Source organism: Saccopteryx leptura, chromosome 3 (assembly GCF_036850995.1).
Source record: "Saccopteryx leptura isolate mSacLep1 chromosome 3, mSacLep1_pri_phased_curated, whole genome shotgun sequence".
NCBI lineage: Eukaryota > Metazoa > Chordata > Mammalia > Chiroptera > Emballonuridae > Saccopteryx > Saccopteryx leptura.
Window position 1 is genome coordinate 268473564 of NC_089505.1, and position 18613 is coordinate 268492176.

The window sequence follows — 18613 nt, forward strand, 5'->3', positions numbered from 1 at the left end:
GGTTCTACTTGCTACCTTCCTGGGACTGGGTGTAAACAACCTAGTTAAGAAAAATAAGGGAGTAGCTTACTATGCCCCAGAAATCACTGGGGCTATTCTTCTGCAGTAACCAAAAAAAAAAAAAAAAAAAGGCATCCCTTGAGTCATGTGACCCTACCAGTTCACATTAGGCGCTGTGTGAAGCCTATGAAATCTGTGTTCTTCTCTGCAAATGCAGGAGGCAGGTGAGTGGATAAATAAGCATGGCCTTGCTCCTGCTCTCCTTGCTCACATTCCTGAGCTTGAGCTCAGGCTGCCATCATCGGATCTGTCACTGCTCTAACAGGGTTCTCCTCTGCCAAGAGAGTGAGGTGACAGAGATCCCCTCTGACCTCCCCAGGAACGTGGTGGAACTGTGAGTATCAGAGCCCGGGAGCTGCCCGTGGCGGGCATTTGTGTGTTAACAGCTAGCTTTATTTTCACATTAGGCTGATAAGTGTTGAGCTGAAATATTTCTGCCGTGACCTAAGGCTTGAATAAAACAAACTCCCCCATCTCAACACTGGAGCCCTGCGTCTCTCCATCTCTATGAGGATTTCAGCGAGTGTTGGTCAGAGTGTTTGTCAGGAAAGGGCAGTGAGGAAACCTGAATGCCTTTGCAGCACACTTGCTCTTGGGTTCCATCCTCTCTTTGGAGGAGCCAGAGAAGTCAAACTAAGACAAAGTAGAAACTCAGAAGACCTAGAATGGGAGACAGCAGACAGCTTTGATTTAAGGGGTATGTACACTGTGAGTCTCCTGAGGACACTGAATTCCAGAATGTAAGGGTCACTGCTGCTTTGGAGGCGACAGAAAATCATTTCTGAACTGAGACTGCTTCCTGGGGAGACATAGAGGTAAAGGGGACAGGGGAAGGGCTGGGAAGAAAGGGAGAGAGAAGAGAATAAAGAGTGGTGGAGAGGGACAGAGAAAAACAGGATATTCTTTCATACAGGTGGAAATATATGATCCTCAAATTTAGATTTTTACTGAATTATTTTAAAAGGAAGTAGTCAGGCAGAGTTGGACAAGAACTTCAACCTCATTCCCCTTTATCTCTTTATTTTACAAATGAGATATCCGGGGTCTGAAGAGTGGAGAGAACTGCCCAAACTCTCACAGAGTTGAGGCAGAGCCAAAACTAGAAATCAGATCTCTTGACTTACAATCTACTGATGTTTTTCCCCCGAAATCCCATGTCTGGCTACATTAGAGCAAAATTACTGATTCCCCTGAGAACTAGCAAGTTGTGCCTCAGAGGCTGTAGATATCTTCAGTGTTTTTAGTCCAAGAAATTTAAACAGAAGCTGCTATTCTGGAAGTTGGTTTCAAACATGCCCCCCTCCAAAGCTATGGATGGCTCTTGCTTTATTGCAGAAGTTGGTCATCTTTTCAGTTCACTCAAACTTGTTGGTGTTGCATTTCAGAGTTGCACTCAGGGACAAATTTTTGCAGACTTGCTTGGTCCTGCTTGCTACTTTTCCCCCAGACAACCCAAGTGCTCAGTTCCTCTCCAGAGGCAGCTGCGACGGCAGGAAAAACAACTGGTCCACTCTGTGTTTTGGCTACACTGCTTCAGATGAGACAGTTATTTCTGACTATGTTTCAGATGACACAATTATTCTTCAGATGAGACTGTTATCTGATTCAGATGAGACAGTTACTCCTGACGATGGGAAAGTCAGTCTGGTTTATTAGGTCATTATAAACATAGGAGATGGCCCATGTGCCTGAGCTCCTATAAGAAGTCACTTGCTTCTAAGTGACTTTGAACAATTACCTAACCCTCCCTGAGCCTCAGGTACCTCGCCTCTAAAGTGCTTTTAATCCAACCTGCTTGGATGGATTATTGTGAACACTAAAAATACACCCCCACACACCTACATACACATCCATTTCCAGCTCTCCTGGCTCTTCCCTACTTCTTCCAATGTTGCCCCGAGTCAAGCATTGCCAACCAATTACTAACACAGGGAGCCCCTAATGAGGTTTCATTTGAGAGTGATGCTCTTCTATCCAAAATTCTCTTCTACAATAGACTACCTCTTTTTTTCATATCTTTTAACAAGAAAGGAATAAATATTTTTTTAAATTAGGCATAGAAGATAGGAAGGAAAGGAGGGAGGGAGAAAGAAAGAGAAAAGAATTAACATTCATCCCCAGGGAGTAGCAGTGGTAGGAATTTTGTTTTTTAAATGACTAATAGATATCTCTGCCCAAGAGCACTTTGCAACTGAGGAAAGAGATTGTAAAAAAAAAAAAAAAAAAAAAAAGGCGTGTCAAACAGAACACCAGGATCAGATTTCACACTCTTGACAAAGGCTAATACATGGTCAATCCTTTACTTAGGAATACATAACAGTGCCCAAACTTGCAAAAACTATGAAGGGGAAGAAAGTGCCTGTCTGTTACTGTTATTGGCATTTTCCTCCACCTGGGAATGAGTATGGTTGTTTGAAAGCTTTGAGGACTAAAGTAGTTCCCCCAGACATCTAATTTTGAGAAGATTCTTTTCTCTCCACACTCATTAGTAGGGCATGAGTTGAGCCCCTCTAGAGTTCAGCTTTGCAGTCTTCTCAGCAAAATGTATTGAAGAAAAGAAGATAAATGTTGATTTGGCAGTTTGACAAAAAAGAATAACAGGAAATTATTTGGGGATATTTTTCAGGTCAGTGTGTTAATCACTGAAGAGTAGATAAAGTACCCAGTGAACTAGTACTCAGATGTTCTGTTAGAATAAAAGCAATTATTTTTGCTTCCTCGAAAGGATTAGTTATCTGGAACATTGGTAGAAAGAAGATGAAGTGGCTTGTTCAACTAAGTATTTCTAATGTACCTTGCAGTCTTCCAAGTTTGGATATTGATTTTAATGATGATCACGTCAGGTGTAGGTAGATAGAATAGCTGGACTTCCCAACTGCAATTGCTTACTCCATCATCATGTCAAAAGTTCACTGTCAGTCAGGTTCACTGGGCAAAACCACTCCTAATTTAACCAGATACACTTTTACCCTATCATATTCCACCAAGCCTGCAGCAGTCTCATTTTATGTAGCTACCAGGTATCGCTAAAGAGATCTTACTCCCAACAATCTTCACATGCCAATATCAACACCAAAGGCATTCAAAAGCATACAGACTCATTTACTGAGAGGCCCCAACTGTTTACTTGATGCTTTACATATCCTACTTTATCCAAACTTCACAGTAGAACTGCAAGTTTCATATGATTGCGCCATTTTTCCAATGAGGCAAACTGAGGAACAGAAAAGTTTTGTAACTTGAGCAGAGTGACCCTGTAGCTCTTGGAGGCAGAGCTGGGATTCAAACTTGAGCCTGTGTAGATCGCCTCTGCATGTTTTGGTCAATGAGTCTTCTGACTCCTTTCATTCCCTCTTCTAAAAAATAGTGTCCTTGCAGTTTTGGACTGGAAATCAACAATTTTTTTTTCTATAAAGAGTCAGATAATAAATACTCTAGGTTTTATGGGCCATTCTATCTCTGCTGCAACTATTCGGTTCTGCCATAGTTGTAGGCAAGCTGCCCCAGACAAAACATAAATGAATTAGCATAGTTGCATTGCAACAAACTTTATTTATTAAATTTCATATAATTTTCACAAGTCACAAAGTATTGTTTTTCTTTGAATTTTTTTTCAATCATGTGAAAAGGTAAAAAACATTGTTAGCTCACAAGCCATAGAAAAACAGGGGACAGGCCAGATTTGTTCCACCAGCTATTGACTACCCACTTCTGATTTAGACAATGGATGAGAGTGAGTAAATATACTGCTCTCAAAAATTAGGAGATATTTTGCCTGACCAGGCGGTGGTGCAGTGGATAGAGCGTCAGACTAGGATGCGGAAGGACCCAGGTTCGAGACCCAGAGGTTGCCAGCTTGAGCACGGGGTCATCTGGCTTGAGCAAAAAAAAGCTCACCAGCTTGGGCCCAAGGTCTCTGGCTCAAGCAAGGGGTTACTCGGTCTGCTGAAGACCCACGGTCAAGGCACATATGAGAAAGCAATTAGTGAACAACTAAGCAGTCCCAACGAAAAACTAATGATTTATGCTTCTCATCTCTTCGTTCCTGCCTGTCTGTCCCTATCTATCCCTCTCTCTGACTCTCTTTTTGTCCTTGTAAAAGAAAAAAAAAAAAAAAAAAAGAAGATATTTCAAAATGGATATAAAGTGATTAAAAGAAAAGAAGCATCCTGGCCGGTTGGCTCAGCGGTAGAGCGTCAGCCTGGCGTGCGGGGGACCCGGGTTCGATTCCTGGCCAGGGCACATAGGAGAAGCGCCCATTTGCTTCTCCACCCCCCCCCTCCTTCCTCTCTGTCTCTCTCTTCCCCTCCCGCAGCCAAGGCTCCATTGGAGCAAAGATGGCCCGGGCGCTGGGGATGGCTCCTTGGCCTCTGCTCCAGGTGCTAGAGTGGCTCTGGTCGCGGCAGAGCGACCCCCCGGAGGGGCAGAGCATCGTCCCCTGGTGGGCAGAGCTTCGCCCTTGGTGGGCGTGCCAGGTGGATCCCTGCCGGGCGCATGCGGGAGTCTGTCTGACTGTCTCTCCCCCGTTCTAGCTTCAGAAAAATACAAAAAAAAAAAAAAAAAAAAAGCATATTATTTTTTTAATTAAACAAGAATATCAGAAAAGCAAATGAGTCAAAGAAAGTTGTTCAATTATGCAAATGAGATGCAAACCCAACTTTTATTTCATTGGTGAAAATGCACTATACAAAAGGCTGAAAGTACTGGTGTATCTGCACATTCCCTGATCCCTTAATTTTTGTGAGCAGTGTATTACTGGCTTATATAGGGTTTGGGCAGCCTGAGACAACATGGCACCATGGAGAAAGTACTAAACTAGACAAACAGGATCAGGAGTAGAGGAAATTTTAATGTAATATTCACAGGTGGGACTTTAATGGTTCTGACATGTCAAAAATGATAGAGTGTAGTGTTTACAATTCCAGAGGCCTGAGTTCAAACCCAGACTATGCCACTGTTTTTTGCTCTATCAAGTGGATTCTTGTACAAGAAAAATTGTCATGTATGTCTGACAGAGTTGCTGTGAGGATTAAGTGAAATAATGTAAATAAAACACCAGGTGGTAGTGGTGGTCGTGGTTATTGCTGTTGTCATCTATAAAATGCTAGGAAGAAACGATTTAGCACGGAGGGCATTCATCGCAATCAAATGAGTCAATAGATATGGAAGTGCTTTGGAAAATTTATGTAAAGATCTTTATAACTCTGAAATAGTTTATCGTCTCCCGCTTACTTAAAAATAACACTCGTCTTCTCCCAATGGCTGAACACTTATTCTGTGTGCATTTTCCTTCTTAGAAAATGTATCCCTTCAGGCTTTCAACATCTTTTAGGAACTCAGGAAGCAGGTTTCATTCTGACCATAGTCAAAGGAATTTTGATTTCTCACTTACTCTAGAAACTCTACTTCACCTGCAAGGGAGGGAATGAATCTAGAAAGGGCCCTTTGATCTTACTTTATTCTTCCTGGAGGTAGAATTTCTAAGGCAAATGCAAACACGTATTCAAAATCTGCAATTTTAACTGCATTACAGTGTGGATACAGCTATCTTTTTATTCAGTGGGGATAGATGACCACAACATGAAGAGGAGAAAAGGTCCACTGATGGTCATTCTTGGCCCAGGGAGACCTATACTGAGATGATATATAAACTGCCCATATTGACAACTCTCTTCACAGCAAGTTCTGTATTTCATTGCAATCTCAACTGACCAGTACTTACATTTAATTATTTGATTATATGTTTCCATTTTTATTTTCTTCCTTTGCCTTACATTCTTTGTTTTGCTGTCTTGATTTAGATCATTCTTAATATTCTATTATCATAAATTATTGTTTGTAAGGAGCTTTAAAATGCACCTACTTTAGGCATTCCTGTGTAGTAGGTCCTTAGTTCTGAGGAATGGATCAGTGTCATGTGCCAAAAGCAGAAGCCTTTGCTATACTAATAAGTTCTGTGATTTCCAAAAGGGAAATAGAATTTTTTTTTAATTTAATTAATTTATTTATTCATTTTAGAGAGGAGAGAGAGTTAGAGTGAGAGAGAGAGAGAGAGAGAAAGGGGGGAGGAGCAGGAAGCATCAACTCCCATATATGCCTTGACCAGGCAAGCCCAGGGTTTTGAACCGGTGACCTCAGCATTCCAGGTCAACGCTTTATCCACTGCGCCACCACAGGTCAGGCCGGGAAATAGAATTTTTGATGCTTGCATACATGTTTACTTGTAGAATCCATTTCTCTGAGAGCATCTTTCTGCAGAACATACTTTGGAAAAGGCTGACCCACTTGTGGACTCTCCAACCCCAGCCACCAAGCAAATCACTCGCAAAGTCTGAACTGCAGCCCAGACCTCCTGACTCCTAATTCAATGCTCAGTAACCACTAGAGATGGATCCTTGCCTGGATTTTCATTGTTCTGTACCCAAGCAGAAGCTGTGTGAGAACATGCTGTGTTCTCATGAAGTAGATGGTTCTGAAGTACAGCTGAGAGCCATGATGGAACTAGGTGTTACTTGTTCTGAGGTGATGAAAGGAGAGATAAAACAATGGATTACAAAACTGCTAAAACTGCTCCTGACAGTCTCATTTGTTGGATATTGATGGTTTAAATCTCCTCATCATGTAGGTTTCACTTTCCTGGTTGCCCATATCTGATCAGTTTTACAAACACCCTTCATACTGCTACTAGCAATGATTCATTACCATCATAATTTGAGGAAATCCTGGACATCTAAAGCCTTGATTATATGCTAACTTCCTAATTTATCTCCTCCTACCAATCTCTCTCTTCTTCAAACCCACCTGTACATCCATCTTTCTCCATATAACACCACTGCCACTGCCACCATGTTATGATTCCCAAGTTCAAAATCCTTCAGTGGCTCACCTTTTTGTCTTTGCCTCTCATCATTCCCAACAGAAGTCAACTACTCTTCAAGGCTGATGTATACTGACTCTCAAGCCCACTTTATGCATCTTTGCCTCCCTGTGTCTTTATGAACTTTATAGCTTATGCTTCAATTTCTTCTCTGCCTCTTGAAATCCAACCTACTTATCATAGTCTTGTTCAAAGGTTGCCTGTTCCAGGACGTCTTCCCAGACTGCTACATTTTTATTTAATCTGAACTCTGGTGCCAATCATTGCACAACCTTGCTTTTCATATAAATTGTCATCTGTGTCTTGTTTCCTCAACTTCAGTGAAAATTTTCTTTGTTCCCCTAATGGTGTCTGGTTCAATGCAGTGTATGCTCTGGGCCCTCAATTACATGTAGAACAAATGATACAATAAAGAAGGGAATTACATCTTTTTTTTACTTTACTATTTGTTCTGCTCTTCGGTATTAAAGAAAAGGTTCTTATAAAGGACAGTTGTTGTTCTCCCTTTGGTGAACTACCATAGGATTTGATAGTTTCCTTGCATTTTGTATGTGTTTAAGAAAATGCCTGCATGTCATTCAATTGTCTGTTAATTTATTCAGAAAGAGAGATATATAGACTTGAAACAAGGTTTCCTAAGTTAAAAAGTAGCTTGTGCCTGACCTGTGGTGGCACAGTGGATAAAGTGTCGACCTGGAAATGCTGAGGTCGCCGGTTCGAAACCCTGGGCTTGCCTGGTCAAGGCACATATGGGAGTTGATGCTTCCAGCTCTTCCCCCTTCTCTCTCTCTGTTTCTCTCTCTGTTTCTCTCTCTCCCCTCTAAAAATGAATAAATAAAACTAAAAAAAAAAAAAAAAAAAAAAAAGTAGCTTGTTCCATCTCTAGGCATGACACTCAGTCCTCTTGACTTAAGTAATAATATCTGCCTCTCTATACCTACAAAGAATATTAAAAGGATGAATGAAATTGTCTAAACAAAATCATTTTAAAGAAGATAGAAATGTTCAAAGAAATGTAATTTTTTCAATAAAGGTCAGATTCCAAACCCTGAATATTAGGTTTCCTGTGCTTCCCAGATGTACTTCGACTATTACAGTTCTGACTGGATATCAGAACCTAACACCCCACTGTGCAGATTGCCCGGGTCCTTATATCTGGAGACACCTACTGCTTGCATAGATATGTCTTTAAAAGAAATAAACAGCACAGTTTTCGTGCTAATACATATATAATCCTTTCCCTCAAAACAAAATCCTGAATCTACTTTCATGAGAAATTATACGCCTATCTCCAATATTTGGAATTTAATTGGTCTGGGGGCCAGGGAGGTTTATAGTCTCTGCAGAGGAATCAGAAAACTGACTGAAGGAATAACTAGAGAATGTAGTCTCTTGAAAGGAAAAGGTAGAAACTATATTTCAGGGACAGAATGCTTTAAAGGAGAAGATGAACTCTACCCTAAGAATTGGCTAAGAGCTATAATTTACAGAGCTGTTATCAGCAATTGAAGAGGAGGGGTTTGATAGCCCAGAACGGCACTTGCTTGGTGAGGATAAAGGCCCCTGTTTACCTGAAGGTGAATGCTGTCTTTTCTCGCCCACGTCTTCTACCAAAGAAGTTTAAGCTTCCAAAGCAGGACATCTTGGCTGCAAATGGGAAATTCATCTAACTTTTCTTTAATATATTGGGGTGATATTGGTTAATAAAATTATATAGGTTTCAGATGAACAATTGTATTATATGTCATCTGTTTATTGGATTGTGTGTTCACCACCCCAAGTTAGGTCTCCTTCCATCGCTATTAATTCCTTCTTGACTCTCTCTTATTTCTCCTCACCTCCTTTCTCTTTGGTAATTACTATTGTCTGTGGCTATGAGGTTTTCGTTTGTTTGTTTTGTTTAATCCTTTCACTTTTCTCACCCAGACTGCTATCCCTTTCCCCTCTGACAGCTGTTAGTCTGTTCTCTATATCTATGTTTCTATTTTGTTTATTTATTTTGTTCATTAGAATCCATATATAAGTAAAACTATATGATACTTGTCTTTCTCTGACTGGCATATTTCACAAAGCATAGTAATTATCCTTCTCCAAAGCTACTACTAACTGTGTTATCTAGTGGATAGTTGAACTATGCTTTTTTTTCTTTAAAGTTGTTATATTTAGACTCTCCAATTTGGCTTTATTTAGATTAGATTCTAGCTTATACATCTGACAAGGTCAGTTAGGGAAAAGCATACATAATTATTTTTAATTGTTTAGGAGCTGATTATAACGATATTTGCATGATTGTTCTTAATCTGACTGACCTCTGTCTGAAGCATCTCGGAGGATGTTTTGTGTCTTTGACCTGAACATAACATTACCATGTTCTTTTATATGGAATATGCCAACTCATCTAAAAATCTCCAAGACATGTGCATAAAATACTTGAATAAAGCTACCTGACTCTTGCATAAGCTTGAACTCAACTATATTTTTAGTCTTAGGAGTGGCTGAGTCTACCTTTTTCATCTCTTTTCCCAGACTCATTTCAGCACGAGCCAACATGGCCATCACAGAATCCTGTGTCAGAAATAGCGGAAAATGTACCACATGAGCCAATTTTTAATACCTCTTTAATGCCATGCTTGAGGAAAGCCTCTAAGGAATAGGGACCCAAAAAGTTAAGCTAAGTTTCAATGAAACAACAAGATCAGTTGAGGACATGAGAGAAAATCCATCAGCAGGTGGGTAAAAAGTTAAAGTAAAATGATGCACAGGTTTCCTTCAATTCTAAGATGCTCTGGTTTCGCAAACATCTTTAGGCACCAAACTTCTCAAAGTCTCAGAGTCCAGGAGGTATGTAATTACTGAACCACTGTCATTTCAGGTGTGGGTGTTGGGAAGGAGGCTGGTGAGGAGGGTTCCCTTAGCCTTAATAGACAGTTCTGTTAAGCAAGGGATTTTAAAGAATTTGTGATGCATCCCAGCTGCTATATTGACTTTGTAACTAAATAAATGAGGCTGATGGGAGGTGTCATGGAATATTTCATCCAGAATACTCCTGGAATAAGAAAGGAAAAAAAAAAGAAATGACTCTTACATGGAAGGACCACAGCCTTGAGCACTAGATTTTCTGGAGTGGCTCCAATTTAAAATATTCTGATCCATCTAAGAAAGTTTACTAAATCTCCAATCAGAAGATAAGATCCCATCCCTAGGGAACAGGATTGCCTCCACTTGTGCTGTCCTCATCATCTCATGGTAACAACTTCCGACTGGTATCCATATATTCCGTCTACTTCCTCTCACCTCTGCCCACCCCAGATCTCTGCTCTGAGCTCCTGCTCTCATTTAATTTCTCTGTGGGCTCCAATGTCCAGATTCAGGACAAAATTTCAAAACCTGACATTAGGGCCCTCCACACTTTGACGTCAAAATAACTCTTCTGTCTTCTCTCATCTTCCATCCTCTCAACCCATTGCTCTATTTTATCCAACCTGAAATGCATTCTCCTACTCTGATATTGTTCAGTTTTTGAGACCAGAGTAAAAACACTCATTTTTTTTATAAAGTTTCTTTCAACAGCAAATATTTATTGATTAAGTTTGTACAAGGCACTATACTGGGCACTTGGGAGAGAAGAATCAATAGGAGAGGCACAATATCTGCTCTCATAGAGTTTCTAAAAAAGAAGAACATCAAACAAGTAATGACAATAATGTTTTTCCTCATTGTTACCCACAACAATCAAATTCTCCGCTTAGAACCCAGAAGAATCATTATCAGTACCACTCATTTGGCAAGTAACCGCAAGTTGCTTTGAGCACTCTGAAATCCAAAAGCATGAGAGCCGAAAGCAATGGATGCCTAGTGAAAGCGTAGAGAAGATGCTTACCTGTTTAATGCAAGAAAAAAGTTGATGAGAAGACAGGTGTCTGCCTGCCCCATCTAGATTTGACCTTATGACACCCGAGGCTTGATTTCAGGAGTTGTGCTGAATCACTTTCAAAATACCCTATTCTTTAAAAGGGCATAAAATCTTTGCTCTATTTTATAAGGAGAATACCAACCACAAATAAAATAGAGTGACAAACGAACATCAGCAAATTTATGATAGGGTTTAACTGGCAGATGAGCAATTATTTACGTTTGCCGAGAAGTTTTCAAGTTATAAAAATACAAGGGACTGGTGGAAGCACCAAAAGGGGAAACTTAGGCTGTGCTGTTTCTTTGCCAATCTTTTCATTTTTCCTAAAGCTACTTATATTCATATGCTATTCTGTGGGTATTGCAGAGGAAGTACATACAGGACTTTGCGTGTCAATGGGTTGGGTATGCCAACTCCCCCCAGAGTACCCAGGAATCATCTCTGAAATCTGGTAGTCACATTGTCAGCCTTAGCAAAGCTGGATAGGTCTTCTGAAAAGGACACACCTTAAACATGTCTACTCTGGCATAAAGGGGACACTAATAAGGAATTATTGCATGATCTTCAATTTAGCAATTTCCCTTTTTTCTAAATTTCAGACTACTGTATTTTGTATGGTTATGTTTAGAATAAAAAAAAAAACAATTTGAGTGCAAAACAATAATCTCTTTTCATCATCAGATCATAGCCTAACAAGTAACAACAGTCAGCTCCGACCCTTTGCCAACTGCCATATTCCCATCAAGGCTAATTTCTGGTCAGGGAATGAATAGAAGAAAGCTTTATTTCATTGTTTTGTGGGCAAGCAGTGTAACATTTCCGTGAGTAAATATATTGGAAAGGGGGGCCAGCAGAAAATGCAACAAAAATCACTCTTTAAATTTAGAAAAAAAATTGAAAATATAATGAAAGAAAGTATAAGAATTAAGGGAAAGAGCAAATAGGTCACCTGGGATCCTGCATATAGTGGCAAAATTGCTTATCAGGCCCCTGATTGTGAAAATCTTAGTTCCTTCAATTAGAACATACAGTCTTGGCATGGCATCTGATTACCCCAAACAAATACTAGAGACAGGAGGAAAGAGAACAAACAGTTATAATAGCTAGATAGGAAAATTACAAAGTAGCATGGGTAAGATTTGGGAGAAAGAAAAGCAAAAAACAACAGCAACAGAAACTATAAATAAAAGAAACGGTTGGATCCATTGAGTTGGGGAATTGCTGTGTCAGCATCTAGATCTTCCTTCTTGGGCTGGTCAAAGTCCCTGGAAAAGATTCTTCCCAGCTCCTCCATGGAGGATGAAGTCATAACTGTCAGCATTCCAGTGGGTGGGGAAAAGGGCTAGTGGGGTCTCAGCGTCCAGCAGTCATAAGTGGTCCCTGTCATCCTCCAGTCCAAAAACTCTTACTTTCTCTAAAATGTAAACTTTTGGTGTATTGCTCAGGTGAGGAGGAGTGCGGGCCTGACTGCTCCCAGAGGGGCTTACAGCTGCCTCTTACCCTTCCACTGCTCCTCTTTGCTTTGGCCACCTCATCCCATCTTCTCCCCTCCACCTCTTCCAGGATCACCAGTGCCTCCAATTCCTGAGGAATTTAGGGGTTGTGCAGTGTGAATCACATCAGCTTAGAATTCCATTTTCCAGAGACTGCCAAGTCAGCACTTCTCAAAACTTCAACGTGCAAGCAAATCAGAGGGATATATTGGGAAAGTGCAGGTTTAAATTACGTAAGTCTGGAGTGGAACCTGAGATTCTAACCAGCTCCAGGAGATACTGGCAATACTAGTTTCAGAACCACACTCATTCATATTCTTTCCAATCCTAAAATACTGTTCTTGTGCCTCCATTCTTGTGGCTTTATGCCAAAAACAAAACAAAACATCCCTTTACTGTCTTCTCAGTAGAGCTTCAAAAATGAAACAAATACTCAATTATATGTTTACTATGCCATCTCTTCCCAGGAATCCCCATTCATTATTCAACCCACTCGATCTGGTCCTCTTCCCATTTTTTTTTTTTTTTTTACATTTTATTTATTCATTTTTTTAGAGAGAGGAGACACAGAGAGAGAAAGAGACAGAGAGAGGAAAGAAATAGAAAGAACAGAGGGAGGAGCAGGAAGCATCAACTCCCATATGTGCCTTGACCGGGCAAGCCTGGGGTTTCGAACCGGCGACCTCAGCGTTCCAGGTCGACGCTTTTACCCACTGCGCCACCACAGGTCAGGCCCCATTTTTCTACTGTACATTTTCTTGTCACAGGTATCAATAAACTTGTCTCTACTTTCAGTATGTTTTATTCTGTAGTTTTTTATTATTTTTTAGATAAAAAATAAAGGTTTGAATATAAGAGCACTGCCCACAATTAAGATGCTAGGCTCAATGGGCATTTTCTATCCACATGTTATATGTTTCTTAAGAGCACTCCACACAGCCAGCCAGCCTCCTGTTTGAAACACTTTTCTCTTTTGACGGCCAGCTTCTGTGATTCCACACTAGTTTTCCTCCTCCATCTCACACCAGATCTTGGTCATCTCTGATGAGTTCTCTACTGCTACCCACTCTCCAAATGCTGGAGTTCCCCATGCTTCAACTGGACCCTCTTCTCCTGCATCTACACTCTTTCTATGATCTTGCTCAGTCCCATTGCTTTATAATACCATATACATTTAAAATGTATGTGTCATCCCTGACCTCTTCATTGAGCCCCGGACAAGTAACATCCAACTAAAATCTTGATCCCTTAAACCACGTGGATCCCTTCCTAGCCCCTCAAAGTAAAAAAACAAACAAACAAACAAAAAAACAGTAGTAGAAAATAGTACACTTAATCACCCTCTCTAAATTCCTCAGAAACTCTTATTCTAGTCTCCATCATCTATATTAATGCGTATATGTTACCAACACCTCACCCCTGAATGCAACCCAAAACCAACAGCTGGGGATTTATCCTGAAATACAGCTCAAATGTCTCCACTTCCTTTATCTTTTCTGCCATCACCCTAGCTGTAACCACCACCTCTCACCTAAGCTACTGCAACAGTTCCACTGCTTCCATCCCATTTTCATGTGAATCCATCCCCCACATAAAAGCTACAGAGACTTTTAAAAAGTATATGGCACACAATTACTTAGAATTGCATTTAAAATATATTTAACCCATGTTTCATGGCTACCTGCTATGGCAGGTACTGTTCTAGGGGCTGGAGATCCAGCAATGAACAAAGCAGACAAGATTCCTTCCCTGTGGAGCTTATATGCCTTGCCATGGCAACGAGGCGCTCTGCCTGCCTTCCCATAGGCATAGGGCACATTATGGACCACATGCTCTAGCCATTCAGGACCCCCTTCTGCTCTTCAAATACACCAAGCTCTTTCCCACCTTAGGTCTTTTCACTTACTGCTTTTTTTTCCCTTTCTTTCTTTCTTTCTTTCTTTTTTTTTTTTTTTTGTCTATCTAAAATGTTTCTCTCTCTCTTTTTCTGTGGACTCTCATCTTTCCATTCTCTTCTTGACCAGTCCACTAAAGCAGCATCCTCACTGCTCTTAACATGACCCTTTTCTTCCTTAAACTTATTGCAATTTGAACATTTTTTATTTACTTGTTTATGGCCCCCTGCTGAAAGCTAAAACTAAAGTTTTATGATGACATGGATTCTAGCATATAAAATAGCTCCTTATATACAGTAAATGCTCAATACACACATGAATTGAATGAATGAGTGAATCAATGAATTGATGGAAGGTTCCTCCATGCAAACAAGAACTAGAAGACTGAATATAACAAATATCTACTAAGTCCTACTCTATCTCCTAGCTTTATGCTTTTTATAGCATCTTGCACAATTGTTCTGTAGCTATTTCTCTTCTCATTTTGGGGAAATAAGGAAAATGAAATCAATAGAGAACTAACCCAAAGTCACTCAGCTTCTCAGTCAGAATTGAAATTGAATTTCCTGATATACCTGATTAAAAAACGCCTATTCTTACTTATCAAGGGGATCACTTTGTAAATTATATAAATGTTTAACCACTATGCTTCACATCTGAAACTAATATGATATTGAATGTCAACTGTAATTGAAAATTTAAGACAAAGGTTTTAAATGCCTAGTCTGTCTAATAACTGTGAAGAAAGAGAATGAGGACCTTCCTGTCCTCTGAACTGCTAGAGCAAAAATTCAAACTCTTCCTCTGAGTTTAAATATGCACAATGCAGGAGTCATTCCTAATACATAACATACATCATCTTTTTTTTTAATTCATTGAGAGGAGGGAAAGCAGAGACAGACTCCCGCATGTGCCCTGACTGAGATCAACCCAACAAGCCTACTAGGGGGCAATGCTCTGCCTATCTGGAGCATTGCTCCATTGCTCAGCAACTGAGCTCTTCTTAGCACCTGAGATAGAGGACATGGAGCCATCCTCAGTGCCCGGGGCCAACTTGCTCCAATTGAGCCATGGCTTCAGGAGGGGAAGAAAGAGAGAGAGAGAGAGAGAGAGAGAGAGAGAAAAGAGAGAGGGGGAGAGGCAGAGAAGCAGATGGGCACTTCTCCTGTGTGCCCTGACTGCTAATTGAACCCAGGACATCCACACACCAGGCCGATGCTTTAACATTGAGCCAACCAGCCAGGGCCATATATCATCTTGGCTCTCAAATACAGTAGGCTCTCTGAAGGCTAGACTGTACCTTTTTCCCACACCCAAAAGGATTGGTTACTCAATAACTACTCAGTAAGGAGGACAGAGACAGACATAAAGACAGAAAATGTGTGAGTGGTGTAATGGATGAATAGAAGGAAGGCTGAAAAGTAAATGTTAATGGCCACTTACCGAGATAAACTGTAAAATAACCAGAATCTGTCTAACAAAAGAGCTATTGAGCACTATGTGTGCCTATGAAGGAGGCAGTGGGAAGCACTGGTTCCAGCTCTCTGTTGTCCTTTACATTTCCCATGAAGATGGTTCCCCAGTAATAATGAACTCTCAGAGGGGTGAGCTTCTGCAGGTATGGAGGCTAGTAGAAGTGCCTGCCATGTGAACATGGAGTACTTGATGGAGGCTTAGGATCTCTGTAGATACTCCCTAAATGGTCTTCATATAATTAGATGAACACTGGTGATGTTTCAAAAACTTACCAGAGTTTTTAAAAAGTCCTTATTGATCTAGTATGAATTCACAGCCTCTTTTCTAAGATTTCTTTCTAGATGTGGAGGTTGTACCTCGTGACCAAGGATTCTTTGACTAGTTCACAACTTCATGTGTGATAATGATCTGCGAGACACTCTGTTGGCTAAATTGCCCCAAAATATCTTAACTGTTATTTGTCACAATACCACTATTAATAAATTAATCCTTGGAACTTAAAAGATGTCCCTAATTTCTAAAACTCTGAAGTTGAAACATATATAAAATCCTCTTAGTGGATAAATACCTTAAGCTCTTGAAGGCTGGAACTTTAACATTTCTGAACCCTAGTTTCATAAGATCCTCCAGAAAAAATAAGTGTTTAAAAGCTCTTTCATGATCAAATAGGTTTGGGAAAATGCTGCATGTTATACCCCTGTTTAAGAGATTCACAGCACACACATTATATTCAAGGCTCTTAGAGGCATTCCAGTTTTATATAACCCGTAAATGTTCTACAGAACACACTAGGAAACTCTGATTTAGTGTGATGTAATTAACTAAAAATATGCTTTCACATATGGGCCTCCATATATATATCCACAGGAACTAAAGGGTTGAGAAAGGTATGTGCAACCTCAAATACATTGTAGGCATGTATTTTAAAATTCTATGTGGGCCAAGTCTTCATCTGTGTGAACCTGCTTCGTTCTTCAAATCAGAAAATGTTGCTAGATGAACTTGCGTGAGCATACCTTTCCTTCCTAACCTGACTTGTTTTAGGAAGACTTCCAGTAAAATGTTTTATCTAAGGTCATGTGAGTAATTAAAGGTATTGTCTATCATCTATCTCCAAAACCAAAATCCTCAATTTCCAAGTTTCTATGGTAAGCTTGGTGATAAAATATACCTCTCCACTTGTGTTTACAAGCAATGGCTCCCGGTCCCCAACCAGTACCACCTTCTCTACCATATATCCCCTCACAACCAAGTAAATACCATATTTCCCATGTCTAAGACACACCTTAATTTTGGGGCCTAAATTTGAAAAAAAAATATATTACATAAAGTTATTGAACTCAAGTCTTATTCATCATAAAAATCATACAACTCCTCATCAATGTCAAAACTCCCATCCATTAGCTTGTCCTCCTCTGTGACTGATGATGAATCACTGTCTTTATATCATATAATACCTCGTCCTCAGTTCCATCTATGGTATTTGAAATACCACAACCACTGTATAAGACACAGTCAGTTTTTAGACTTAAAATTTTTTGGGAAAAGGTGCATCTTATACATGGGGAAATATGTTATCTTTGATATATTATAAGCATTAGAATTCCACAACTATTGGCCCTGACCAGTTTGCTCAGTGATAGAGCATTGGCCTGATGTGCAGATGTCCTGGCTTCGATTCCCAGTCAGGGCACACAGGAGAAGTGACTGTCTGCTTCTCCACCCCTCCTCTTTCTCCCTCTCTCTCTCTCACACTCTCTCTCTCTCTCTCTCTCTCATTCTCTCTCTTTCTTCTCTTCCTGCAGCATGGCTTCTTTGGTTTGAGCGAGTTGGCCTTCAGTGCTGAGGATGACCCCGTGGTCTCTGCCTCAGGCACTAAAAAAATGGCTTCTTTGCTGACCAATGGAGCAACAGCCCCAAATGGTCAGAGCATTGTCCCCTAGTGGGCTTGCCAGGTGGATCCCAGTTGGGGTGCATGCGGGAGTCTGTCTCTATGCCTCCCCTCCTTTTACTAAAATTAAAAAAAAAGAACTCCACAACTATTCTATTTTCACCTTTGCCTGCTTTATAAAAAAAAAATAGCTTTACTGACCTATAACACACACCATACAATTCACTCATTTGAAGTTCACATTTCAATGGTTTTTGGTGTAATCACAGATATGTGTGACCATTACCACAGTCAATTTTAGAACATTTTTATTACCTCAAAGGAAAACCCATGCCTTTTAGCTATCACTTCCCTACCTACTCATCCCCCACTCAGATATAAGTAATATACTTTCTGTCTGTATAGAACTCTCTATTCTCTAGTTCAAAGAATGGAATTACATAACATAAATAAGGTCTTTGTGACTGTTTCTTTCACTGAGCATAATATTTCCAAGATCCATTCAAGTAGTAACAGGTGTCAATACTTCATTCTTTATAGGGTTGAAAAATATTCCCTTATATAGATATACTACATTTTGTTTATCCCTCATCTGTTGATGGACATTGAGATTATTCACCTTTCGGCTATTATGAATAATGTTGTTTTAAACATTTGTGTTCGAGTTTTTCTGTGGACATACATTTTTACTTCTTTTGGTTTATACCTAGGAGTGAAATATTTGAGTCTATGGCAACTTTTTATTTAATCTTTGGGAAACTATCCAACTATTTCCCAAAAGTGGCTGAACCATGAACAGAGTGTGAAGTTGCCTGTATCTTTACATTCACATTCTCTTCAACACTTATCTGACTTTCTGATTCTAGTCATCCTAATAAGTATAAAGCAGCAGCTCATTGTGGTCTTGATTGGCATTTCCCTGAGAAGCAATGATATCCAACATCATTTCATATGCTTATTGGCTATTGGCATGTCAATTTTTTAATCTTTTCAAAAAATCAGCTTTTG

General features: G+C 40.0%; 1 protein-coding gene across 1 annotated transcript in view; it reads left to right on the forward strand.

The window, feature by feature from the left end:
- Positions 1-242: 242 nt before the first annotated feature.
- FSHR (follicle stimulating hormone receptor) overlaps positions 243-18613 on the forward strand; it is a 215966-nt gene continuing 197595 nt past the window's right edge. Inside the window, exon 1 of the mRNA XM_066372724.1 lies at positions 243-394. Within this exon, the coding sequence (XP_066228821.1) occupies positions 243-394 (152 nt within the window). The remainder of the gene's footprint in view (positions 395-18613) is intronic.